A 26467-nucleotide genomic window follows, 5' to 3' on the forward strand; every position below is an offset into this window, starting at 1 on the left:
AATAATTCTTAAAGTCTATTTATTTATCAACAATTTCACACACACACAACTGCGGTCAATTTTGGCTAATAAAACATAGGTAAAGCTTTTCTGGTTATCATTGAAGGTGAGAATTTCCGCTACGCCATCATCAATTTTCCGTCTAGCCATGAGGAATTCTTACGCATTCTACCATCCGTGGTGATGGAGATGGTGCTTATGCTTGTTGAAGGTTTTCTCGAACGTAATCGTCTTGGTGAACGATGCGCCTCCATGACCTCCACCATGGCTACCTCCACCGTATCCACCGCCTCCTCCAACCCCTCCCCCGTTTCCACCTCCGTAACCTCCTCCAACGTGTCCGCTTCCACCTCCGTAACCACCGCCGTTAGAACCACCACCGTAGCTACCACCGAATCCACCGGCACTTGCTGCCGCGTGTGCGCTCGCACTTGCACTAGCACTGGCTCCAGCATGACCCGAACCACTTCCGTAACTGCCTCCACCACCACCGCCTCCCGAGTGAACCGGAACCTCCTTCACCACCGGCACCTCTTTCTCGATGTACACCGGGTAGGGTCGATCGACCGGCACTGGGACAGGCTTTTCAATAACGATCGGACGCGGCGGAGGACTGTTATCGACGTGTTTGGTGATGGTGATCTGCTTCGTGAAACCATGCCCACCGTGTCCAGCATGTCCGTTGGAAGGTGCAGGTCCACTGTGTCCCCCATATCCACTGGAAGGAGCGGCGCCATATGACTGTTGTGGAGCTCCACCTTGATAAGAACCACCCGTAGAACCTTGAGACACACCGGCATGTGCTCCTGCACTAGCTCCAGCATTCGCGAAACTGTTGCCATAGCTGTGAGATGCTCCACCAGACCCTTGGTACCCTCCTGTACCTGCAGGAGGTGTTAGCTGGTCGGACGGTGCATGTACTGCAGGTCCACCAACATTACCACCATTATTTCCGTATCCACCCGATCCTCCGTATGCTGGAGCATAACCGGAATGATCACCTTGTCCGGTGTGTGCTCCCGAGGAACCACCTCCCGCACTTGCACTGGCACTTGCACTTGCACTTGCGAAAGCAGTGCTTCCAGCTACTTGATGACCACCACCACCTGAACCGGAATGGCTTGGGGCACCTCCACCGTATCCTCCAGCATGTCCCCCGCTTGAGTAGCTCGGACCACCGGATCCTCCTCCATAGCCTCCTCCAACAGAGCCTCCATGGCCACCACCAGCTCCTTGTAGACCACCTCCGAAAGATAGGCCAAAGCTTCCGCCACCCAGCGAAAAACTACCTCCACCTCCACCGGAATGGCCACCGTCGGCTTCAGAGGTGAGGATCATTTTTTTCTTAAATAAATGCGCATTTGCTACCGACAGCGTGAGAAGTGTGACAATCTGTAAAGGAAATTGAAAATAATATAACAATTTATTAGAAACATGCCAAACTCAAATAAAAAAAAGTGTAATTATAACTCAATTTTAACACATGCGGTGTTGACAAAACGGCTTCAAGCCGTAATACTAAAGATATAAATAAAATAAAAGTAAAGTTTACTTAAAAATCACTATTATCGTGCAAGGCCTGCGGGGCAACCACTGTGCAACACTTGCACATTGAAGCGTTTCAAGAAACGCTTGAATTCAAATTTAAGTTTCTTTTTAATGATTTGAGCGTTTTAAATTAATTTTTTGTACACTTTTTAATCTTTCTAAACCATAATTATTGGATTTTTCCAACTAAAAATGACACCACAAAGGAACGGAGGAACTTTGCAGTAAAGGAGGAACTTTGTTGCCTAACCGTTCACTCCACTGTAGAGGCATAGTTCATTTTGTACACTTATGTTACAATGTCGCATTGAAATTCTAGATGCTTATGGAAATTGGTTCTATCCACTTCACTCACCAAGAAACACTTCATTTTGTTCACTTTCTATGGTAATTCTCCTCTATTCTATATCACCGTTGCTAAACTATCGCAGGGATCCAACTCCAGCTGCATCAATTCCGAAGCACAAATTGAGCCAGAACAGCTGAGTTCTTCCGTTTTTATACACGACCGGGGCACACCCAAACAATCCTCAAACGTGTCGTAGAACACTTGCTCCTCAGCAGTGTAGTGCAATTATCATATTAATAGAATCATCATCTCACGAATCATCCCAACCAGTTGCGACTGGGATATTCCAGCCTGGAAGCATATTGCAGTACAGCACCACGGGCAGCACGGTTGTGCTACCAACAATGACTACAAACGAAACTGAAAGTGATTCACGCTCAGTTGGGCAGGTGGATAACGATGCCGTTTATTTCCACCGATTCCCTAATCGATTCACTATTGACTCGGGATAGATATGTTAATATTTTCTTGCAAACTTCTTCGATCGTGAGTTCATGCCACCGGCGTTAGCGGCACATCCGGCACCGGGGGTATTTGAATTTCCAAACATGTACCACGTGCGTACTACGTTGGGTAAATCAATCACGATTTGAAATTGGCTGCACACTTTCTTAGAACAAGAGGTTAGAGCAGTGTCAGTAAGCGCTATGTGATGTCGTTACCATTAGTTCATTAGCAAAATGGGGTAAGATGCATTGTTTTTACAAACGTTTGTAACATGAAGGGCTATTTGAAAGATGCATCTGCGCACACGTGACTATTGATGAGCAGCTCATTAATCAATTATTCCAAGCACCGCTAGTTATTTATGGAGCTAAAACAGGATCTTCAATTCAACTTCCCGCACGCGGCTTACGGAGTCAATATGGCCGTACGACCAGACCATTTTATAAGAAAAAAATGATTAAAAAAATGATTAGTCAGTTTTAAGAGTATGTTTCTAATCTTGTAATACAAAATTAATTATTTTTTATTATTTATTTATTTATTATTGCGGACCTATGCCGTATTGTCAAAAATTAATTATTTGTTATGAATAATTGTTTGCATTTTACACATTCGATCGTTGTCTGTAATAAAGCAGCTACAATGTTGCGCTCCTCAAATCAAAATTGATAAAAATTGCATCACTTTGTTTCTGTTTGTTTTTGTTGACTGCTGCACACAAGCATTACTAACAAGTAATATTCCATTCAAAATTTCCCTAAATCATCCAAGAACAAAAGGGATTTGATAGGACTTTCCCCATGAAATGAATGAAGTAGAAATGTTTTGAACCGGTGCAGTATTCCATTCACTCATACTCATACATACAGAAGTGGGTAAATATGAAACCGATTTCTATTCCATAAATTTACTACCTAAAGTTTTTAGTCACATAAAATTTTGATAATTTTCAAATGATCTTCGAAATATTTTCAACTACACATTATGTAAGCCCTTCGAACGGCTTATTCTTACACCAAGAGTATTGTTTATTATTTTCCACCAGCTATTATCGTTAAAAACGGACCACCCTATGTTCGATGCCATAATAGTGCCATAATCAGTTGAACCGGTTCAGTTGAGTTTGCTATAAATCCGTTGAAATCATTTCATGTTTCGTGCGAAAAGCGTGGTATAATGTTTTATCGGGTAAAACAACATATTTTTTTCATTCAATCATCAAATCAAATCAAAATCAATCAAATGATGCATTTTGTTAAAAAAAAGACACAACATGAAAGGTTAAGAAATTATTACATTTCGTTAGTGAAATGAAGAATGTTTGTTGCCTTAAGGCATGATTTGTTTATGTTTTATTTTTCGCGTGAGATGAAGTAACAGAATGTTTTTCCTTGTAAGCTTTCTGATGTGTTGAATTATGTATAATGGCTACTATTTAAGACAGCAGATATAATTGTCAGAGATACAATTGATCTTAAACCAAAACAGTCGTATTATCCATGGTTGATCTGAAGTTGGTATTTTGTAACATTCACTTACAACTACTGTTAAAATTTCAAATATATTCTTCTCCAGTCATTGTTTTAGCTCTAAATCATTCAATATTAAACATAATTATTATATATATCCTCTCCATAATTCCATTTAAAACATTGCAAAACTTTTCGATTAACTTAAATATTATAGATCATCATAAACACGTGAGCGAATGCTGCTACATATGCAATATTCTTCACACTAAACTGTCTGGTACATTTTGAATCAAGGACTGTTTTTAACAAAAGAAAATGTGAATAAATTAGCTGAAAACCGTTCATCAAACGACATTGGTTGGCCGACAATTCGATTTATCTTTTCCATCGAACTACAACCTCTTTGTAGAGCAAGATGCTGTTGTACAATTTACCAATCATTTCCTCTTCATGAATTCATTTTAAATGCTGCAACACATTTCTTTTCGAAATTTGGTGCTTTATGTTTCAAGGGGAATCCAGTAATTATCCCACTACAACTTCAAGTTCTGTGCCCCTAACAAAATATCCCAACATCAGGTTTTAGGTACATTTTTGTACACTACATAAAAGTATGCAACATGGACATTCCTGTGGCAAGATGCACGACTTGATTCAGCAACGTCCGTTCGACAGCTAGAACAAAATTTCCCAAACTACATATAACCACGTATACCACCCATGTTGCAAGATAGGTACCAGAGCTATGTAGCAAGATGCAAGTTGCATAAGTTCATGCTGCATTATCCGTCCCCTAGCTTCAATAAAATTTCCCAACTAAATCGAAGTTTGTATCAGACTTTGGTATTCCCCTAATATATCGGGGAATTATCCCCATTCTAAAAGCAAATATTGGTCGTACTTGGTGATACTTGAGGCTCTTTCTAGGGGAATTGTAAGTTGCATGAAATTATGCTACGCCGTCCGTTCCCTAGTTCTAGCAATATTTTCCAGCTACTTTCAAGCATGCAGCAGGTTTTACCCTACTTGTACAAAACTTTCCCAACTCTGTTTCCAGTAAGTAAGACATTTCTAAGAGAATAGCAATTTTAATATCCTTATCCTGCATCTCAAATGTTTGGTACGGACAACTTTAAGGGACATAGCTTGTTGCGTGATAGATCCTGGAACCTTATGAAACACGCTTGATGTAAACCATGTTTAGGGGAAAAGTAAGTTGCAAAACCTTTTCCTGCAGTGTCTATTCCCCAGCTCCAACCGAATTCCCCTGCTACATAGAAGAACGTATCTCGCTTTTTTGATTACCTGTTTCATCCAAATTTCCCATGCGACATGCAAGAATGTGTGAGGCTTGGTGTAAAACAGGCCTCAATACATTGCACGTTGCATGACTTAATCCTGCAACATAACTTCTCCAACTTCAACCAAATTTCCCAGCTACAAACAAGCTGCGGGGTTGTCGTTCTTCAGCTTCATTCAAATTTTCCAAACACAATCGTGTAGCATTCTCCTGCTACATTTATTCCCCAGCTTAAAACTAAATTTCCCAAAAACATTTTACAGCGGACGTATCCTTTCACTGCTGCTTGCAACAATTTCAAAAGCATTAGCATGTATTAATACATTTAGTTCATCAGTTGTTCTTTGCTTCTTTTCAAGGAAGTAATGTTTGGTCCTGCTTAAGGTTACAGTATGTAAACAGGGATTTTTATAAAAAAATAGTGATTTTGTGTTATTTATTTTACTTATGACGGTAAAATTTTATATCAAAATTTAAAGCGATATTCTTAATGCTGAATGTGGGAAAAATGATTCATTTCAAATAAATATTTCTAATTAAAAATAATTTACATGTTGGAAAATGTTCTCCTACGGATAAACCAAACATACTTCCCCGTATGCTGGAAAAACTTCATTTTCCCCTTTTGTAAGCTTTTCACATTTCCCCTTTCAAGTGAACTTTTAAATTGCTATAAACCTTGAAATATTTCAACCATTCGATGGATTGATGAAATGTTTCCGGAAATATTTCACTTTTCTAAACGCGCTGTATTGGATTGCTCTCTCGATTGTGGTGGAATCGTTGTATCGTTGTCCGAAACGTGTTCATTTGCTCTACATTGCTAATCGGGAGCCAGTTGTTCTCGTCACACAAAACGACCTGTTTTTATTGCCACCGAAATCCTCGATGGATGATACCTTTTCTACCTTTCGGCCTTACAAAGTGCACTCTGTCGGGACACTTGGGGGTGGTCTCGTTTTGAACCGTCGGCTTATCATCATCCCGGTCGGTCGGTCGGTCGGTTGGAGTGGAATTAGTTCCGGAATAAAGTTTTTCATTCCCAAACACAAAACAGAAGCAAAAAAAGAGGGAGACAAAAGGGAAAAGCCTAGGTAAAGACGGTAATAAACATGCCCAAACTGCTTCCGCTGTCCACACTCGTGCTCGTGATGAGCACAATTAAAATCCTTTATTAAAGATGTAACCCACCACCCGTTTCGGTACCGTGGAGCTGTGCTGCGGGTGGAGCGAGTCCCTGCGTCCTGCGTACGGGAGAACGAGGTTTTCTCCGCACACAGTACAAAACACATCATTTCCTTCCATTTCGATGGTGATGAGATGTAATCCGTAACAACGTCGTACCATGGGGTGAACCATTTACTAAGGGACGGGTTTAAAGGGCCCCGGGTATACGACTACACATTTCACCCGAACGCTTCCGGGTCCGGGTTGGGCATGTGATGAAATGTAGGAAATCTCAATAAATTCTGCTCTCAGGCAGCAGCATGCAGCAGGCTTTAAAAATGGTGACCCATGACGCACCCATTAAATGTAGACATTCCACATTCAATTCCCTAACTCCTGAGTCAGTGGCCCGTTTGCGTGTGGGATGCGAAAGCATGGAAAGAATTTTCACCACCCAACACGCCCGCTAGCCCAACCGGCACCCGTCAGGCCTATCCTCTCGAATGAGGATATTAATTCAATTTAATACCGGTGTATTGTCTCGTTGGCGTTCTCGCCACTTCGCTTGGTCCGTTTGCAATGGATGATTTTTTTTCGGATAAGTTTTCTTCTCTTGCTTCCCACTAGAATGAGACACAATTTCGGACGCAAATGGAGCTTTTTTTTTGCTGTTGGCTGCGGCTTCAAACGCGCGAAACTAGATCCTCCTACGGCCTGTTTGAGAGAGGTGAGAGTTTGTTTCGGTTTCGACCGGTTGGCCGTTGGGGTTTTCCTTTGCCACCCAAACCAAGCGGAACGGAAATTTTGCTCAAAAATTACAAAGCGTGAAAAACCGTCCACGGGGCAGCCGCTACTGGCCCGACGTTCAAGTGCTAACTTGGAACCCCACGTTGCCTCGCCTGCCGCGTCGTCCTAAGGTGTCCTAAGCAAACGAGAACCATCTGCTCACCTGAGATTTGCGCCGTGCCTGAGTTTTTGCGCTTCTTTTTCCGTTTGTTTGTTTGTCTTTATTTGCACACCGCTGCAGAGCACTTTTCATTCCTCGGTAATCGCTCATCCGAAGGATATGCTGCTGCTGCTACTTGTGCGAATGGATCGTCTGAAAGCAAGAATTAAAGAAAAAAAAGCACAGACCGAAAAGAACTTTGGCGTAATTGTAATTAAGAGATGGTTTGGAAAAATTAGGAAATGGGTAATTGGTGTCCGCAAATTTGTCACCATAAAGTGGGGACTTGTATCACGCGGAAGGGTTCACTTCCGGGCGTGGGTAGTTGGGTCAACCTCCCTCTCTCTCTCTCTCTCTTGCTAGGCCACTCCAGTGAGCCCAACAAGTTGCTAATCGTTTGCCCTGTACCGATTGAGGCCGAGTTTGTTTTTCCGGCCAGGGGCAGACCCAATTACTCGGACCGGTTTTCGATCATGCTTGCCCCGTGATGATGATGATGATAGCCAACAGGGCAACTTTGGCACGCAAAATTTAGCCGTTTACTTTGAGATAGAGGGCATTTTTTTCGCTCTCTGTTTCTATTTAATGCCCAACTTATACAATTGCGTTCGAAGGGTTATTACTCTAGCTGGGTGACGCAAAAGTTGGTGATAAGCGTCGTACGGTTAGGGAATGTTGGTAGGACAGGGTATTTAGCTTTTGGGCGTCATTATCTTACCGGTCACCCCACACCGCTTAATGGCAATTAGGTTGGTTTTGGAGTTGAGACGAGCTTCTTGAAGCAGGGGCAAAAGTAGCTAATAGTATGGGTTTTGCTCGGAAGGATTAGCATTGCCGAGATAAGAGGAATGCTCGTTCTTATTATCAATTAAAAAAGGGCCGGGAAATGTGTTTTGGATCAAAGATAAACATTAGCAGCGATTAAAATATATAGAGGGGGGTGGTTTTCCTAGTGAAACTAAATGACAGCAATGAGTACGATCGAGGGATTGATAAATTCATCACTGATAAGCTTTTTATGTTTTTAGATTATAAAGATAGTTCTATTTTTAACTTTTGTGTTTATATATGTTTCCAACGATCAGTGAGGCTTATTCTGACGATTGGTTGTAATCACTTTAAATTTGTTAATATCTTATATTATTTGTTAATATCTTAGAGAATGGTTTAAACGTCTGTTAGGTGACAAAAAAAGGTCAACAAAGAGCGTTTTGCGATCGCAATATAGAACAGAAACTGTTGAGCAAAACCAAGGCTTTATCGTTGTGTAACTTTGATCCAGAGTTCAGATCATCCGTTTTTGAAGAATATTAGGAACAAGACGTTCTGGATGGGCGGCCGGTGGCAAAAGACGATAACGGTCTTCATAGGGCAGGGCCGGGGTTCAAATCATATTCAGACCGTCTCTCCGTACAAAGAACTTTGCGACGGGTTAAATCAAGTCGCAGAAAGCCAGAAATTGGCAGGCCAAGACCTCACGAGGTTGTAGTGCCAATGAAGAAGAAGAAGAAGCACTGGATATATTAATACAAAAATTAAAATCCATGTTTAAGACACAGCTATCAATTTGACAATACATGAGATAAGAACAAATTATCCAATTCTCAAATAACCTCAGTAGGAACCAAACGCTGTTGTTGGATATTTATTGTATTGTAGGACCAAAAGTCTTTTTACAAACCTTAGCGGAGGAACACCTAGACCTTTCAGGGGCAGACTTTTCACCGGCTGAATGACTACGTTCATATCGGACTCGATGGTGAGGCGACAACGGCGCCGGTCTTCATACGGCAGGACCGGGGTTCCAATCCCATCCAGATCGTTCCCCTTGTAGTGAGGACTGGCTATCTAACTACGTGGTATCATTCAGTCTAGTAAGCCAGAAATGGCAGGCATGACCTTAAGATGTCGTTAAGCCAAAGAAGAGAAGAAGAAGTGCTGGGACGATTGTGGCTTTGAAAACCCCGAAGGCTTGCAGTTGCAGTATAAGGCATCTCGACATAGACCACGCCCTAGTCCTTATAAAGAGTTTTTTACTGTTAACGGTAGTAGATGCAACAAAAGGACAACAGGTTGTCTTAATTAGAGACATATTGGTGGCAAAAGAATAATCAAACATCACCTTAATTTTCTAACTCCAAACAGACAATGCTTTGAATTTTTAATTGTCTACCATCCCTTAACCCAAGATGTCAAGGCTCAACAAGAAATTTTTAATTTTCATTTAATGCTTTGAGTAATCTGTAGTGCATATATTTGTATTGTCAACATAATTATGCGCTCTTCTTCTTCGAGAGATCTAAAGTCTACCATTTTTGCCTTCCTGTGACTTGATTTTACCCGTAGCTCGATAGTTCGTTCTGCATTCGGAGAGACGGTCTGGATGGAATTTGATTCCTGGTGCTGCAGTGTGAAAACAAGCGCCGATGTCGCCTACTGCCCGAATCATGTAAGGCACGAAAATTATGTGACTTTATGGATGTAATTTCTTAGGAAGTTATTTTTTTTAAAGGGGAAAACCAAAATAATTATATAGTAAACTATGGGTTAAATGTTCCACACATAGTAATTACAGCTAATGCTGAAACACAACAAAAACCACCTTGACTAGAACAGTTTTCAGAATTATCGACGCACTTCATATGCATAAGTAACACTCGTTTGATGAACGATAAAATTACTACTAATCGGATTAGTTTCAACAGCAATTTTAAACTACGTGCAACTCGTCTCAACATAAAAAAGCTGTGCGTTAAGCTTTTAATAGGGTTTTCAACACTTTGCCAACGCCTTCTCAAAACGGTTGCTTCCAAGAAATAGAACTGGGGGATAATATTTTTATATCGTGTGTGCTACTTTACATCATATTTTCATGGTTTGTGAAAGTTGTCCAACGACAAACATGTGTTGAAATTTTAGTTTATTTTCTTTATTTATTTTTTAAAAATTATTCACCTGAGAATATCAACTTCGATGAAATATTACCACAAATTAACCATCATATTATTTGCTACAATCATTAGAAAATAGCTTTAAATCCGATAAATTCTCAATCATGAACGTAGTTAGAGATTTAAATGTTTCTTCGTCGAATCGAAGTCATCAGCAATTGTGGGCGCATTGTGGCCTCATTCAACAAATTCACCGAACACTTCAAAAGCACGCTGCTGCATCCAGCATCCCGTGATACAGCGGCGGTAAAAGTGCATTAGTGCAGCTTAGGGCAAACATATCAAACCACCAAATCTACAAGCTTCAGTGCGGCACGTATCGGTACGCTTTGATGGATCTTTAACACATCAAAGTTCATCGTCCGTACGATTCCGAAGGCCATGGGGCAAGCGGTAACTTCAGAGGAAGGACAGAGTCAAGGGGAGAATATAAAAAATAACATAAAAACACACATACACACACATTCGGTTCAACTCGCTAGGTCTAGACCGATCCCGGGGACGACGGGGTGGGTAGAGAAAAGCCTGCTCGCGTCCTATGCAAACGCTAGAAATGCCATTAAAGCAAAATGTTCCATTTGATTGAACTTTTACCCGGGCTTGATGCAGTGCGAGAAAACGATTAGAACTTTCCGAGCGTTCCATCCATCCCAACAAAAACACACTCACTCGCCCGCGTCGCCCGCTCGGAAGGAGATTGATGAACGGTGAGAGGGAGTTTCTCGGGCAGAAAAAAAGCTCCAAAGCTACAGCCAGCGGGATGCAAGTATTGGTTGGCGGGCTGGTCGACAAAAAAAAAAACGCGAGCGGGGTAAAAATCGTTCACCATAAAATAAAACAAAATGCAACGCAATGGGGAAATAAAAATCAATCAGCGTGCGCCAAACTGCACACACACACACACAAAACCGCCGCTTTTCCCGAAAACTGGGTCCATTAGGTATTGACAGACTCCCGCCGTGGTCCACGTGTACGCGCTGAAGGGTGGTGCGCTGGCGCACGTCTGGTTTGTGTGTGTGTGTGTGTTTGGGTGAAGTTGTGCTTAAAGCGAAAAACGATTAAAAAATCCGTCAAATAAAACTAAATAGTTTGACAGCAAAAACAATGCAATTGACAGCTGCGTCGGGCAGCGAGTACGCTGGCGTCTAAATAGTGGAGAATTTATCGAGACCAGTATTAGGAATAATAATAATAACGCAGAAATACATACACACACAAAAAAAGGCTGGGAAAACAATATAAAACTACCCGCTGGATGACTTTTTTTTCCCTCACTCCTGTTCGATCCCATCGCATCCTACCGGCGGTTGTGTGACGGCTTTTTCTGTTTCAATAAATTTCAATTTGCAGCAATTTGCTCGACCATAACAGGCGTCGTGCTGGCTGACGTATCACCCTGTGTTTGTGTGTGTTTTTTTTTGTCTGTTTAATTTTTCTTTTCCCTTGTACACCTTTTTCCCACTAGCTTGGTAAGGGTGGTTTGTTAGTGAGGCTTTAAATTGGTAATGTGAATGTCGGGCAGGCTGTTTGTTGGGCTGGGAACTTGTAGGTGCCGAATGTGAATCGTACATTTGTCATGCTAAGCTATGTAAAGCTTTATCCACGGGAAAGGTAATCATAGAACAATATACATAAACATCTCTTTCGATATCTAAACAACAAACATGATGATAATTTAGTCGGTTATTTTCGTATATGTTACACTGGATTTGGATTTAATGTTGCTATCTTCGAATATACTATTCTTCTTCTTTATTGGCGCCACAACCTCGAAAGGTCTCGGTCTGCCATTTTCGGCTTTCTATGACTCGATTTCACCCGTAGTAGAAAGGTAGTCAGCCCTGCGTTCGGGCAGGCAGTCTGGATGGGATTTGAACCCCGGTACTGACATGTCGCCTCGGCCACTAGATCGCTCCTCGAATATACCATTGACACAGGTAAACATTTTACATGAAAAAAAACTTAATAAGTGGGATCTCAAATAAGTTCTTCCACTTACATTTATTTTAAATTATTTTAAATTAAGGAAACTACCTTTAAAAACATAAAAAAGTAAGGCCGTTTTCAAGAATGGTAGAATTGTTTAAAATTATATAGTAAAGAAATAAAACTATTTGAAGCTCAAAACTTAGCAACTTCCCATCTATAAATAACTCACAAAAGAATTAATTCATTATAAAAAGTGGCAAAACCACTCCCGAGTAAAATTCGTAGAGAAAAGTTTGTATTATTCTTTTATCCATTATGTCATAAGTAAACTTAATTGTGAGTTGCCGTACTTTTTTCTAGCACGCTGAAGCTCACTATGAATAGTAGTAAAAGGTCTAGAATTGGTATTGATTACCCTGGTACAGTTTTGAAAGTGCACATCCTTAATGGAAAGTGTACGAAGTGAAGGGATTTTTCGATTTGCTGCTCTTTGAAAGCTACCCATATAACATTTGAGAGAAAGTTCAACCCATATATATTTAGAGAACTAATGGTGAAACACGTCGAAAGCCAGTTTTCTCCTAAAAGCACAGAAAAGCTTTTCGATTGTAGTTATGCGTTAGAATTAATTTTTTAATATAAAAACCTTTTAAAACTTAGTGGAGCTATCAAAATTTATATTTATATTTCAAGTTATAAAAATGTTTCCTTTTAAGACTGAATGTGATCTGCAGCTTGTATTGGCAAACCGGTTTAACTAAAAAAAATCGAATGTATTCGTTATACTTTTCATTCATCATTCGTTTGAGCATCATGAAGTGAAGTATTATTCATAGAGAGAGATTTATAAATAACACTTTATGCAATTAAAATTGAGTAGGAACGGTAGGAGTCTTAACAACCGTCGATTATCGTTTTGAATGGCATTTGAATGGTACAAATTAAAAAATAAAATCTAGTATTACAAAATGTGGCAATACAGTTAACTGATGACTTAATCAAAGGCCCTATTATTAATGGCATCGTTATCCAACAAATAAACAATTAAAATACGTAATGAAATTAATTTCCAATTCAACTAATAAAACATGAAATTATTGTTCAGTAAATGGGAGTGAGAAAATCACAAACTCTCACGGTGTTTTGTGAAAAAAAAAATCATACAACATAAGATTTTACCTGTACTACCCGGAAGGCCCTTTGCTTTCAACTAATTAATTCAATCAATTTCGTATTAATTATTGCTTGATTTTCAATTTCCAAACCTACAAAAAATGCAGGTCAATGCAATCTTAGCAAAGTATAAAGCTCATCAAGCTCAACATAATCAGGGCCCTTTCGATACCTTCCGCCTGTGTTTGTTTCATGCATTTACCTATAATAATCCAAAATTATGTTTTGAGCCACGTTTCATGGCTCACGGCGTACGAAAACGACGCACATTATAATCTCGGATCGGTTTCAGTTACATCTGTGTTTGTCTCTGCCGTGGTGGGGCGTTGGCGTTGATTTGATTTTCTTGGGCTGATTCTTTGGGTCTCTCCTTGCCTTCCATCCAACCCCTTCCTTCTTCCATCCAGTTCCATTCACGTCAACAGATTACTCAATACCCACGATCACCCACTAGCCCCAAACGTTCAACTGCGGGACGGTTCGATCGTGAAGATCTTCACGAGTCCCGTTGCAAATCATCTCACCGAAAGGGGTGGACCGTTTGCCTCCCCGGGCGACGTGGTGTGCGACGAATCGAGACGAAATTAAGTTTGGCCGAAGCGGAGTGATCCGTGAGGCGGGCTTTCGGCTTTCGGCTCATTTCCACCGGGAGCCGTATCTAATGAGCGATCGAGATCGAGCGACGGGCATGCGTGCGTCGTCTGGGCGAAAGCAACGGCCCATGTAACGAGGGTAAAAGTGTAAGTTATTGAGCAATAAGCTCAAATATGACGCGGTGCTGGTTGTGGTTGTATCATCGATCATCACTCTCAACCCAACCCCCCTCCCCCCCCTCACCCCAAGAGCGAGAGAAAGAAAACGATCGAGTGAAACTGGGTCAAACGCAAACGGTTCGCGTTCCATCGAGAGGGAAAATGATCGGCATTTGTGGCACGTGGCTGATCGTCTCTGTTCACTACCAAATAAAAACTAAACTGAGCTGAGTTTTTCATTTTCGTTTTGTTTATTTACTTATTTTCGTTTCACTTATCGTTTGAAGATGTATAGTGGGGATGATTTGTTATGATTCGTAAGCTTCACATTTTAACTGGAACAAACACACACATTTCGCTTGATGAGACGATGCGTGGTTTGAGACTAGAGTGTTGGTATTGGTGGTTACAATTCTTAGCTATTAGAACAAAATCTTCTCCATGCGTTTGACGAGAGGCATTAATGATGACATGATAACTAGGCGAGCATCCCTGTGAGAAAGCTTATCGTACAGAGAGGATACTTATGAATGAAGTAATGTGACACTATTTAACTAAAATAACAGAGTAATAGCTGCTTACTGAGCAGATTCCTTTTCGGTGGGCTTTTCCGCCTCTTTGGACTGTTCGCTGGCAGCATCCGAAGCAGCCTTCTGGTCGCTCTCTACCTTACGTTCGATCTTCTGCGACTCCTCACCGTACTGATGTTCGTGCTCGGCGACATTGATTGGCTCTGAGATAAAGTCCGTAGACTTGATGCCAACTGGGCGAATGTTGTGATGCACGGTATGATCCTGCTCGTGGCTATGCTCGTGGCTGTGCTCGTGACTGTGCTCATGGCTCTGCAGCTCGTGGCTGCTTTGCTCGTGGCTGTGAAGCTGAAGCTCGTGGCTCTGCTCATGCTCGTGGCTATGCTCATGCTCGTGCTGTTCAACCTGCTGTTCCACTAGTACCGGCTTCTCCACATACACTGGGTATGGCTTCTCAACCTCCACACGATGAACGACCGGGACGTGGACCTCCTTCTCGATGTACACCGGGTACGGTTTGGGGATGTGCACCGGGTATGGCTTGGGAACTTCGACTTCCACCTTGTGGTAGACTGGGACCTTCACCTTCACCGGGTACGGCACGGGACGATCGACGTGAATCTTCTTCTCAACGTACACCGGGACCTTCTTCTCAACCTCCACTCGGTACGGTACGTGCACCTTCACTGGCACATGCACCGGGACCTTCTTTTCAATGACCACCTGCTTTTCCACGTTCACCGGGTACGGTACGGGGACTTTCTTGGTGATGATGGTGTGCTTCTCTTCCTTCCAGTTGTACACGGTAGGTTCCTTGTGGTACGGAGCGTACTGATTGTGATGGTATTCGGGGGCAGAATAGGTCTTAAACTGTGGCACGTGATGCTCGTTCACGGTGATGTCGTAGCCGAAGGAAGGCTTGAAGCCACCCTGTAGTTCCGGTTCCTTCGCATAACCATAGCCGTAGTCAAGAAGGCCACGCTTGCCATGATTCTTGGACTGTCCGTCCAGTTTACGGTCCTGCGCTTCCTTGGCCGAGGACTTGTCCAGGCTGGCACCGGCCACCAGTGCCACCGTCAGACTCAACACAATGAACGTCTGCAAGAGATGGGAGGATGGGAAAGAAAACACAGAGATATCGTATTAGAAACACAATACAACTGCACACAACTTCACAGAATGAGTTCTTGTTCGAGAAAAGTCCACCAAGGGAAGTGTATGTCCAGAAGGACTTAGGATCACTTGTGACAGCTTCATATTCTCGTCTAAAGATCACACAATTTCACGAAATGTCTTTAATCACTTCTTCATCCCACATATTCACTAACACCAACGCACCTTCATAATTGAGTTCAACTGCCGCTTTTCGCTGTGTTGAGCCGAATGTCCAAATACCAAAAGTAATGCACACACTGCACCGTTTTTCACAAAAACTATCGAAAATCCGTGAAAACTCTATATCCAAAGCTCGAACTCACACGATTGAGATGGTACGAACGATCGCAAGCGAATGATGCTTCCCACCGTGGATCGTAATCAATTTATACCGCGCCCGAATTTTCCTTCGACGCCACTAGAGTTTTCACTGCGAGCCAAGACCGCATCTCGACCGATATGAGTTGTTTTCGTTGCATCTCTTTCTGCCCCATCCGGATGGAGGGTAGCTCTTGCACAGCGGCGCTTGCCGATCACCACGCGATGATGACGAAAACCGCTCACCTGTGTGTCTCGGGCAGAAGCAAAACATGACATCAAATTAGCGCGATGGAGGACATGTAATGTTTCGAGTTTTTTTGCTGCTGTTCGTCAAGCGTCTTCTTTCGGCCTCCAGTACGATAACGCCTGTGTGTGACCCGAAAAGTGATGTATTTTTCATCGATTATTAAAAAAGACGTGCGATGGAAAACGGAAGCCAACGCTGCGTTGGACTTTCGACACAAGCACACACATCCTCCATCTCGGGAACGGAAAGGCTCGTTCGCACCCATCAGTTATCGAAAGGAAGATTGACGAAAGAGGGCAGACGACGTACAGCAAAAAAAAAGAAACAAATACTGTAAAACGGAATGCGGTGGCAAAATAAAGCCACCGGACAGGTAATGCCCAGCAGATTAGTCAATTATCGTTTGTGCAAACGGTTACGAAGATGCGAACCGCGGTTGATAAAGCGGACCTGCCACACCGTTAATTGTGCCTTCAAATGATGGGCCATCATCGGGGATGCTCTTCTTCAGCCATCGAACGGTTCGGTTCGATCACACCGGTGATCGGTTGATTGAGTTCGATAGGTGCGTTCACACATTTCGCTTTTCGCTAGTTTTGTGACCGAAGAAGCTGCAATCAGCCGATTGTGCAGGGAAAATGGATTTTGGATGCGCAAAAAAATGGAACCGTCACTGATTGGCCCAATAAAGAAGAGGGTCAATCTCGCACCCGAAAGATACGATAAACGGCAATTTTCGGACTGTCATAAAAATGGTCACGAGCGGGAAGGGCCCTTTTATTTCGGTTGTGATAGCGTGCGAGCCAGCCCAGGTTACGAAATTGTAATGAACGTACGAAACGGCCCAGTTGGCCGGTTCTGGTCGCTTCTCCCGGGCAGATAATCGGCAGATAAATGAATTTGTTTGTGCAATAAATGTGTGTCAATCGCATTATGCAGCATTTATTTTTGCAGAAAACTAAAGTGGATTAATGCTGCACCCGATCGGGTACGGGTGAACGCGTTGAGCACTGTTTAAGCAATTGACTTTGATGGAATGGACAGGCACCCCATCGAGTCCGAGTGTGTGGAAGATGAAAAAAAGCCAGGATTTATCACGTTGACGATTCATGCATGACCCGATTGGCTACAGTTTATTTGTCAGAGATCAAATAAAATTACGCTCGCCTATGGGAAGCATAAAAAGCAAACAAGCATGTGCTATGTATTATCATACCTTACCAGAGAATGGTATGGCCATTTGCTGCTAGGGTTTTTACTTTAAAGGATGCTGTTGTTTTGTTTGGAATGTAATGGAAGCTTATTTCGAAGCAGTAGCTTAGGTTAGAATGCACGATCGGGTATCCGTGTTTATTCCGTACGAATAAATCAACATCCAATTATCAGCAGCAAAAGCGGTGCGTGACACTCGTCCGAGTCAAACCATTTGTAAAAGAGGATTATGTTTGTACGATGTTCAGTTTTTTTTCCAATCGTATTTCCTATTTTCTTTGTTGATTGTCACACAAACATTTGTCGTACGAAAGCTGATTATTTAAATACGGTAAGCTGTAAAGCTAGCAATTTAAACAATTAAACATCCACTAGCTATCCATCTCCAAACTGCCAATTAAAGACAATCGTCCTTCAGCACATGCACGACACTTTAAAATCGTTTGCTAAAACCGGGAAGAGTAATAGCAAATTCGTAGGCCAATCGTTTGCCGCATGACCAGTTCAAGATGCTCGCCACAACACCGCATGGAAGCGTCCCGACACCTTCGTATCGGAACCGGGCAATGCAAACCGGACCATCCCGAAGACAGGATATCCGCTCGGGCGTAATAAATTGCGAGAGGAAACACACAATTTTCGGCCCCGATGGCAACGATCCGGAACCGGGTGCCGGCTCCACACCGGCCGGTACAGTGTCGTTTGGCGATCTGGTATCCGTGGTACGAAGATGAAGCGATAAACTCGGTCCAGTATGCAAAAAGGTTGGCTGGTCAAGCGAACCGAACCTGTGGGGAGTTTGGAGGAAGGAAGGGGTAGGGGGTGTGGGCTGCTGCAGCTAATGCCAAAAAGACTGACATCCGGAAATAATTGAATGTACGTTAGCGATAATTTATGAAGCTCATAAAACAATATCCTATTACAGGGACGTCGATGATGTTTCGATGAAGCTCTCGGGCAAGTGGTTTGCTGACGTGGGGCATTTCTCGTTAGTGCAAGGAGCATTTTGAGCGACGACTGCAGGTGGTAAATACTTTAAAGCTAGTTGTATTTCAAAGTTGAATGTAAGCAAAATAGTTGAGATCCGTAACGATGCAGTAATATTATTCTTAACGATATGAAGTTATGACTAAAATCTGTTGATCCTAGAAGTTCAGTAGAACGATGTTTTGATGGAAAAAAAAACTTAACATAACTTAGATTTATTAAGTAAGCTCAGGAAGTAAAATGTTTTAAACGACTAAAGGCCAAGGTACAAGGGCGTGAATTCAATTGTCTTGAGACTGTTGTACATCTAAACTAATCTAGTGACCTTTACATTAAGGATAGCGTCACCGAATCAATCCAATATTGTGATCGATTTCTTACAACTGTTCTTCAACTTGGATATCTTATGCCATTTTTGAATAGATCATACGCTGAGCGCGCTGTAGCCATTCATAGGCTTTCTTCTCAGAAATCCAAAGCACTGTGGCCTAAGACCAGGATATTTCCTAAGCATACTATTAGCAAAGAACAGGCTAGAAGCTATTAGACGAGGAATGAATCTTCAATTACCATCCCTCTATCAGCTTTTTACGAAATTTCACTTACTTAGGCGCCTAAATGTATGCAATCAATTTTTAATTCATTGTTAAGTTTTGAGAATGAGATGATTTCGCTTTAAGTTGTTCAAACTTGTTGTTTGGAATAGGAAAAGTCAATCTTGCTTTCCGTTTAGTGATAGTCTTTTTGAGGGATAAATTTGACTCGGTACAGTAAAATAATCATTGTAAAAGTCTTGTAATTGTGATATTTCGGTAGATATACTCAATAACAAGCTATCATAAGTATACAACTTGTTAAAGTACTCAAGTTATTTATTAATCAATTTTTGAAAATATTGCATTTATTCCATTTATTAAATTCACACTCTACCAATAAAGCTTCTTTTCTCACTCCAAACAAATGATTAAAATTAATCCTAAACACCACACCATTATCACTCTATGCTTTCATCTTAAAGTTTATCCGTTCAAATATTTTGAAAATAATGAACCTGCTCCATCGTATCCAAAACGCAATGAAAAGACCTCTTATACGTCTATGAAAATTAAATGCTGATTAAAAGAGCCTTTCGGTTCACTTCTGCTACGCCAATACAAAATGCGTCATATTTGCATTTCTTAATTTTAACTAGAACCACCAGTGCACCATCCATACACATACGAGAGACAGAAGCGATTGCCGTGATTTGACGCTTTTGTAATGAATAATGCAAACAGTGAGCCGTACTCAAACTGCCGCGTGACCAATCCCACCCGGGGATGGTTAATTATTTATCAAAAACCATATCACAACGGGTGACCGACCGTTTGATCTTGTCTGCAGCGCGCGGCCAGTAAGCACGGTCGACCGTGACCATTTGGTTACGGTTGCATGACAATTTAAACCGATGAATTGATTGCATCACCTCTTGAAGTAAGCGATGCCGCAGATTAGACTAATCAAGTTGGAGGTGGGGTTTTTTTTCTCATCTTCTTCTTTCTATTCTCTGAATCATGACGCAGCAAAATTCGTGCTACCTTTCGGTAGGCTCGTCCGATTTACAGGTGTTGCGTAAGATTTCTTAGAAAGCGAAGGGAAAAAACGAAATAAACCAACGCACCAGCCCTTTGGTGGCCCTTCGGTTTCCGCTGCTGTTCTAAAAATCAGCAAATAATCAATTCCGATGGATGTCGGGAAATGAGAGCATTAGCACGTGTAAAGTTACCGAGCCATCATCCCTCGAGGAAAATCGGATCTCCAACTGCTTGCGATTGATTCAGTGTAAGGCGTAATTAAATTCAGTTCGATTAGCCCTAGAGCCGGTGGAAAAGCAGTGTGGGGTGGGGGTTTTTCCCGGTACCGACACGAACATAATAAGCGCAAACAAGCGTTTGGTAGATTCCGGCCGTGTAAAACACCTTTTACCCATTCCCCCAATCGCCCAGTTGAGCACTCTCGAGAAAAGCGAAAATAGAAAAAGGTGTTTCTCAGAGGATACAGTATATGGCAGCCGCTTTAGGCCAGCCCGACCACCTTGATGAGGTGAAATTGAACGCGATCGCTAAGCAGACGTTCTAAAAGAGGTGTAAAGCTGAAGGGTCCTTGAAGGTAGAAGGATGAAAAGAAGCGATATCAAGGTCTGGAATTTCAATTCCATCCCGGGGTTCCCCATTTATAATAATTGCCTGCCTGGAAGAACGGAACCGCTTCCGCCAAGGGGCGAGCGGGCTTTTCTTCGCTGTAAGCAGTAAGCAATTTACAAGAATAGCAGCAATAAAGTTCTAAAAGAATGGAAAATATAAAACAGCATCGTAGGTGGTAGCGAACATCAGGAACTTTGCATATTGCATCCTCCTTCCACCGCTGTTTGCTGTCGGTTTTGGCGAGTGCCTGGATGACGCTTGAAGCCGGCGGCAGCCATGGTTTGAGCTGTCAATCGACCGATGGCAGGCCCCGTGACGACGGGTTTTTCTGTGTCGGGATATTGGCTGATGAGTGACGAGGGTCAAGGGTCAATTAAGGGCCTAGACGGTTCGGTTTGGCTGATTGAAATACTTTTTTGCCGGGCCGGGACTTGCCTCATGTTGCTTAATGTAAGGTGTGTGAGTGTGTGTGTTTATTATGATTTATAATTTATTTGCCGTATGTCATTTTGGAAAATTGACCTTGTTTCTGGAAATTGTATTAGACGTATATGTGCTCTGCTCGTTAATAATGGATGGTAATGTTACTACTTGTTACGTTATATTTAAATTTATTTTCAAGCTCAGAACATGGTACGAGGAAAAGAGGAGGCAGAAGAGAAAGTTAAAGAAGAGGATTTGATTTAAGGGTTGAAGTTTTAAGCCGGTTGAAGTTTTGAGCACTCTCAAAGGAATCTTCCAGTTTTTATAGGGTACGAGTTATCATCATCATGTAATGAATTCCTATGATTATTACTTATTTAACATTATTTACACAAAATCGATTTCAGTTAAAGCATTGGACAAGGAACTTCGTCCATTCGTCCGTCCAGAACGTGCCATTCGATACAGTGGCGGATTTTTAATTAGAAGCTTCATCCCACAAGAAAAAAATAAAGTCATTGCATTACTGCCGATTTACGCATGGTTAATGTACATACAGTGAAAAACAATATAATAAGATTACCAAATTAAGCAAAAGCATCTAAGTTATTGTGACAATTTGTGACGAAACGATTCAGTTGTTTATGAAACTTCGTTAAGATTTCAACACAACTATCCCATCAATCCTGATTCCTGATCCTGATCAAAACTGATTCTGAGTCTATTTTTGCTATTTTTGCTGCTTTTATTATCTGATACAAAGGTGGTCTTATCATTTTTTCCGTCACTGTTAAGATGATTGCACCTTTGATTTCATTCATACCTTTACATTGAACATAATTGAACATAACATTGACAATAGATAACCAAAGGAGGAACCGAACAACGACCAGCTGAATATTCTTTGCTATGTTCACAATATTTTGTATTAGTGAAAGCAGTCGAATCACCAGATTTATCTCGGTTTTGTGACTTGACATAAGCATCCAATTTTATCCACACTGCACCCTCGTACGAAACACAGACCTTCAACAGAGCAATAAAGACGTGTCACGCCAAGATTGTTTGTTATTGCAGAGCTAAAAGAGAAGCAAATTTCTGGTGGTCTGATCATGTCATGATCTAGCGGGTAAAGCCATTTAAGCGACGTTCCTATCAACAGTGAAGGCATCTTCTTCATCTTTCTTGGCCTAACGATCTCTTGGATCATGCCTGCCATTTTTATTTTATTAAATTTATTTTATTAAATTTATTTTTATTAAAAATACCAATATTCGATACATGGTGTAAACATTGCATTTGGGTGCAATTGGTTACGCTTATTTGCCATTTTTCATACAAAACATATTTTGCAATATTCAGTGTTTTTTCGCGATAACAAAGTAATGCATTGGATTTCACAGCCGCCATGCGTGGAAAATTTATTTATTTCCTTTTGATTGCTTGATGACATCGCACACATATAAAACTCAGGACGCAGATGATGAAAACGCACCCACTAAAAGCCACAAGCCACTAAACAGTAACAGTTCACCCAACGGCACCGTTCATTGATGCTGCTGCGGTGAAACATGCTGTAAAAGATTTCACGCACACTTCCTCCGTGTTCCGGCCGGCGCAACTTCCCGGCCGAATGCGATGCGTCTCGCTACATTTCACTTTCATGATGCAAAAACCGGCTTGTAACGATCACTAAACCAAAGCAGAAGAAGAAGTGCTTAAATTGCAGCAAAACCTCACGACGCAACGACCCGTGCGATGTCGCAGGTGCACTAAATCGCTAATGCTTTTACGTATTTGACATTAATACACCTTGGCCAGAGTGGTCGCTAACCTGACCGAGGTCACTACAGCTGAAGCAAAGCAGAAGGGCTGTTATCACTGGACCGTTTAGTAGTGTTGCAAGGAAAGAAGGTGTGTGTTGTGCATCCTTTGCGATAAGGCAACAAAACACTCAACCCTCCACAATGAACGATGAAAGGAAAGCCCGCGGTGGTCACTGCTAAAGCGCACTAAATACCTGGTGGACCATTAGCAAACTGAGGCGACCCGGCTCGCTGTAACTGGAGCGTTGAACTGCATGAAAATGCAATCAAAACCTACCTTCAAACCAAGATGGATAAACCCAAAAAAACAGAACAAATGGCAACATTCGACTTGGTGTTGGTGGTTTTTGGTGTGCCGGTGTGATCATGACGCAATCGGCATTAGTTCGTGTAGCTTGGGCGCATTTCTCGCACTGCTAACGATCGCAACCCAGAGCTTTAGGGCGGCAAGCGGATGGTTTGGGCGAAGGAACTGTACGGGGTGTATGTCATACGTGTTAAGCCAAAAGGTTGGTGGTGGTTTGGCCCCTCGGAGCCTTAACCGTGAACGAGGGCGATTTGAATTGTGGCGGGTTCGGTAGGGGCTTTTGGGCGATTTGGCGCACTCATTAGGTTTGCTTTAGCGCCCTCTGTGCGGCGGTCCCGGGGCGATGTCGAACAATGTACGCAGACGTATATAAAGTACGGGCGGACAACCGGTAAAGACATCAGTTAGTTGCGATCTGTTCAGTAGCGAGCTACACAAACTTTACAAGCTCCAACCAGCACACCAAACATTCAACGTTCAATCATGAAGGTAATGCAAAGTGCGGCAAAGTGAAAGTGTCCCTCCGATTCGTCCGTTTACTAATCTTTTTTCCTCTCTCTCTCCATTCCCGTTTTCCAGACGTTTATTGTGCTTTCGATTGTGGTGGCACTGGTGGCCGGAGCTGCCATCGAATCCGGCGAGAAAAACATCGAGAAGCGTGGTCTGGGTGAGATCGAAAGCCGATCGGATCATCACCACGTGAAGCATGTGACCATTACGAAGAAGGTTCCAGTGCCGTACCCGGTCGAGGTGGAGAAACATGTGCCAGTCCCGGTGAAGATCCCGTACCCGGTGCACGTGGAGAAGAAGGTGCCGGTCATCATCGAGAAGAAGATCCCGGTGTACGTCGAGAAGAAGGTGCCAGTGCACGTTGATCGTCCAGTGCCGGTGGAAGTGAAGGTACCGTACGAGGTGCCAGTCTACCACAAGGAGTACGTCGAGGTGCCCAAGCCATACCCGGTGCATGTGGAGAAGCCGTACCCGGTGTACGTGAAGAAGCCAGTCTACATCGAGAAGCCAGTCCCGGTCAGTGTGCACATCAAGAAGGTGAAGAAGCACCATCACTGAGAGGAGTGTGCGAGCAACAGATCGGGATGACACCGTTTTTAGGTGTAAAGCGATCGGTTGCAGAGGCGATGTGTAGGGCGAAAAGAAATATATTGTAGGAGCCTGAAGGGCACCAAACTCGAGTCAGTCACGGCATGAGGTGTGGTGACAACATATTAATTTTGAGTTGAATCGTACTGCTTATTAACTTGCTATCCGAAAGTACAGCAGATTTTCATGACAAGCACTAGCTCTGTAAGGCTGTTGATGCATCGCCATCTGGAACCTCGGTTTTATGGGCTATTTTTTCCATCAACGGCTAGAATCGATCTTCAATATGTTCAACTCAAGTTTATCTTCTAAGTGTAACTTGAATCTATTATCCTCTCCATAACATAATGGTCACTCTCAGAATATCTGGAGTCTTCTGCACCTTCCTGGTTGGGCTTGAATTCAGTATTTTCCTCAGGACATTCTGACCACCGATAGAATATCTGGCACGATTCCTTTCAACAGTCTTCTTCTTCTTAGCATAGCCACATCCCAGGTCATGTCTGATATTTCTTCCTTACAAGACTTTTAAATACTGCTCAGTTTGATAGTCAGGGAAAAGCCCGGATAGGATTTGAACCTCGTGGCTGCCGTGTAAAGACCAGTCCCGCTGTCACCTCTACCACAGGTCTGAGTATCTAAACAATACGAATCTGGAATTCTCTATTCAAGGTGTAAGAGCAATCTTTCTAAACTGGCAGAACTCCTTCGAGTTCGTTGTCGACAGCTGATCCTTTGCTTCTCTGACAAAGAGCTTTAGCGTGGTGAGAGTCTATGGTCTATCTATCGTGCAGGCCATAGGCTTATTTGAAAACATACTTAAACTAAAAATTTGACAAAAATAAAATATTAAAAAAAGCTTTTTTAAATAATTATTTCAATAGCTTCCTCTTTCTAAAATTATGTCTTTTTGCTTCTAATAACAGCAAAGTATGTAAAACAATAATCATAATAATAAAGTTTCAAGTTAACATCAATTTAATTCAATTTTTAAAATGGAAAGACATTTTTACAAAATAAACAAAATGCGTGTAATAACTTTCTACTTTAAAACTCTCATCATAAAACTGCATTCTATGTATATTCCTCATTTACGTATCGCCTGCCATCAAACACCAGGCGTCTCCATTAGGCGAAAGCACCACGCTGACCCCGTTTTTGACATCAGCGGAGCGCCATCTAGCGCCGGCACGCAAATAGCTTATTTCTGACAGGCGGCGAGTAATTTATTGCATTTCTTGCCCGGGTTTTACATCCTACACCAGGTAGGTAATGAGTGCATTCTTTCTGTTGTTGCATTGTTGATAAAAGACTTAAATAAAAAGGAAAACAAACAAACAAAAATGGTGCACAAGGGAGCACACACACAAACGGAGGCAGGGAAATGGTTTTGCCATTCAATTTCGCCTTCCGGGTTTTATTAAATTTAAGCTCAAAAGTTGCCATTTTCTTACGATGTCGTTGTTACGTACGTTGTTTTTTGGGGAGGGAAGAGCAATAGTGTAGGAAAAGGCTGAATAAAAAGAAATTATAATAGAAACGCTTTCGCACAGGGCATAGGGTAAAACTGTGCGGTAAACAAAAATTAAGAGCGTAACTTTTTTGTTGTTGTGCATGTCTCTCGTGCTCCTGCTCTATCCCTTTCGTTCACGAGCGCTACCACCACCGGTCCAGATCGTTTCATTGAATATTTGTGCCCGAGAGGTTCTTGTGCGCGACCCATAAATTCAAATTTCAAATCATGCTGCACGCGCGTTGCGAGTCTTGTTTTTTTCCGGCCAGCCGTCGTGTTGCTGTTTTTTGTTTTTGGTTTGTTACGGTCGGTCGGTGTGTTTTGTTTTCGGACGGGTTCGTTTCATGTTTTGAAATATCTCCTCCACTGCAAAAAGGAGAGTCGCGTTCGTCCGTTGTTGCAGCGGTGCAATGCAAAAGTGCAACAATAAAAATCTCTCAAAGTCTCAAAGAAACGCGGTGCGCTGTGGGTCACGTGGTGGAAGTATTTATGGCGGGTGGAGGAAGAGCGTTGGAGCCCCTTTCCTGTATTGTTGTGAGTGAGCTTTGGCCGTAGCTTTTGGTCGGTATTTGCGCTTTTCTTTCAAAAAAGGTTCCCGCTTTTCTTTCGGTGTCGCACTACCCATTGCACC

The 26467-nt window shown here is 42.3% G+C and overlaps 2 protein-coding genes across 2 annotated transcripts; one reads left to right on the forward strand and one right to left on the reverse strand.

Annotated features, from left to right (window-relative positions):
• Positions 1-168: 168 nt before the first annotated feature.
• On the reverse strand, positions 169-15923 carry LOC118510007 (keratin, type I cytoskeletal 9-like). Its single transcript, XM_036051392.1, has 4 exons — positions 15903-15923; positions 14617-15662; positions 4718-4739; positions 169-1392 (listed from the first exon to the last, which is right to left on the reverse strand). Exons 1-4 carry the CDS (start codon positions 15906-15908, stop codon positions 169-171), a joined length of 2298 nt encoding a protein of 765 aa, XP_035907285.1. The 5' UTR covers positions 15909-15923.
• Positions 15924-23633: 7710 nt separating this feature from the next.
• LOC118513521 (zinc finger protein 512B-like) lies at positions 23634-24452 on the forward strand. The gene is made up of 2 exons (XM_036059383.1): positions 23634-23714; positions 23805-24452. Exons 1-2 carry the CDS (start codon positions 23709-23711, stop codon positions 24291-24293), a joined length of 495 nt encoding a protein of 164 aa, XP_035915276.1. The 5' UTR covers positions 23634-23708; the 3' UTR covers positions 24294-24452.
• Positions 24453-26467: the final 2015 nt, after the last annotated feature.

The sequence above is a fragment of the Anopheles stephensi genome, chromosome 3, assembly GCF_013141755.1.
Source record: "Anopheles stephensi strain Indian chromosome 3, UCI_ANSTEP_V1.0, whole genome shotgun sequence".
NCBI classification, from domain to species: Eukaryota; Metazoa; Arthropoda; class Insecta; order Diptera; family Culicidae; genus Anopheles; species Anopheles stephensi.

Excerpts from the sequence above, each read along its gene's own strand:
- LOC118510007 (XM_036051392.1), bottom strand. Across the intron at positions 4,740-14,616 it reads ACCGAAAAGGAATCTGCTCA|AAAGAGCCTCAAGTATCACC; the intron begins GTAAGCAGCTAT and ends CAATTCCCCTAG. Across the intron at positions 1,393-4,717 it reads AGAGCCTCAAGTATCACCAA|ATTGTCACACTTCTCACGCT; the intron begins GTACGACCAATA and ends TTTCCTTTACAG.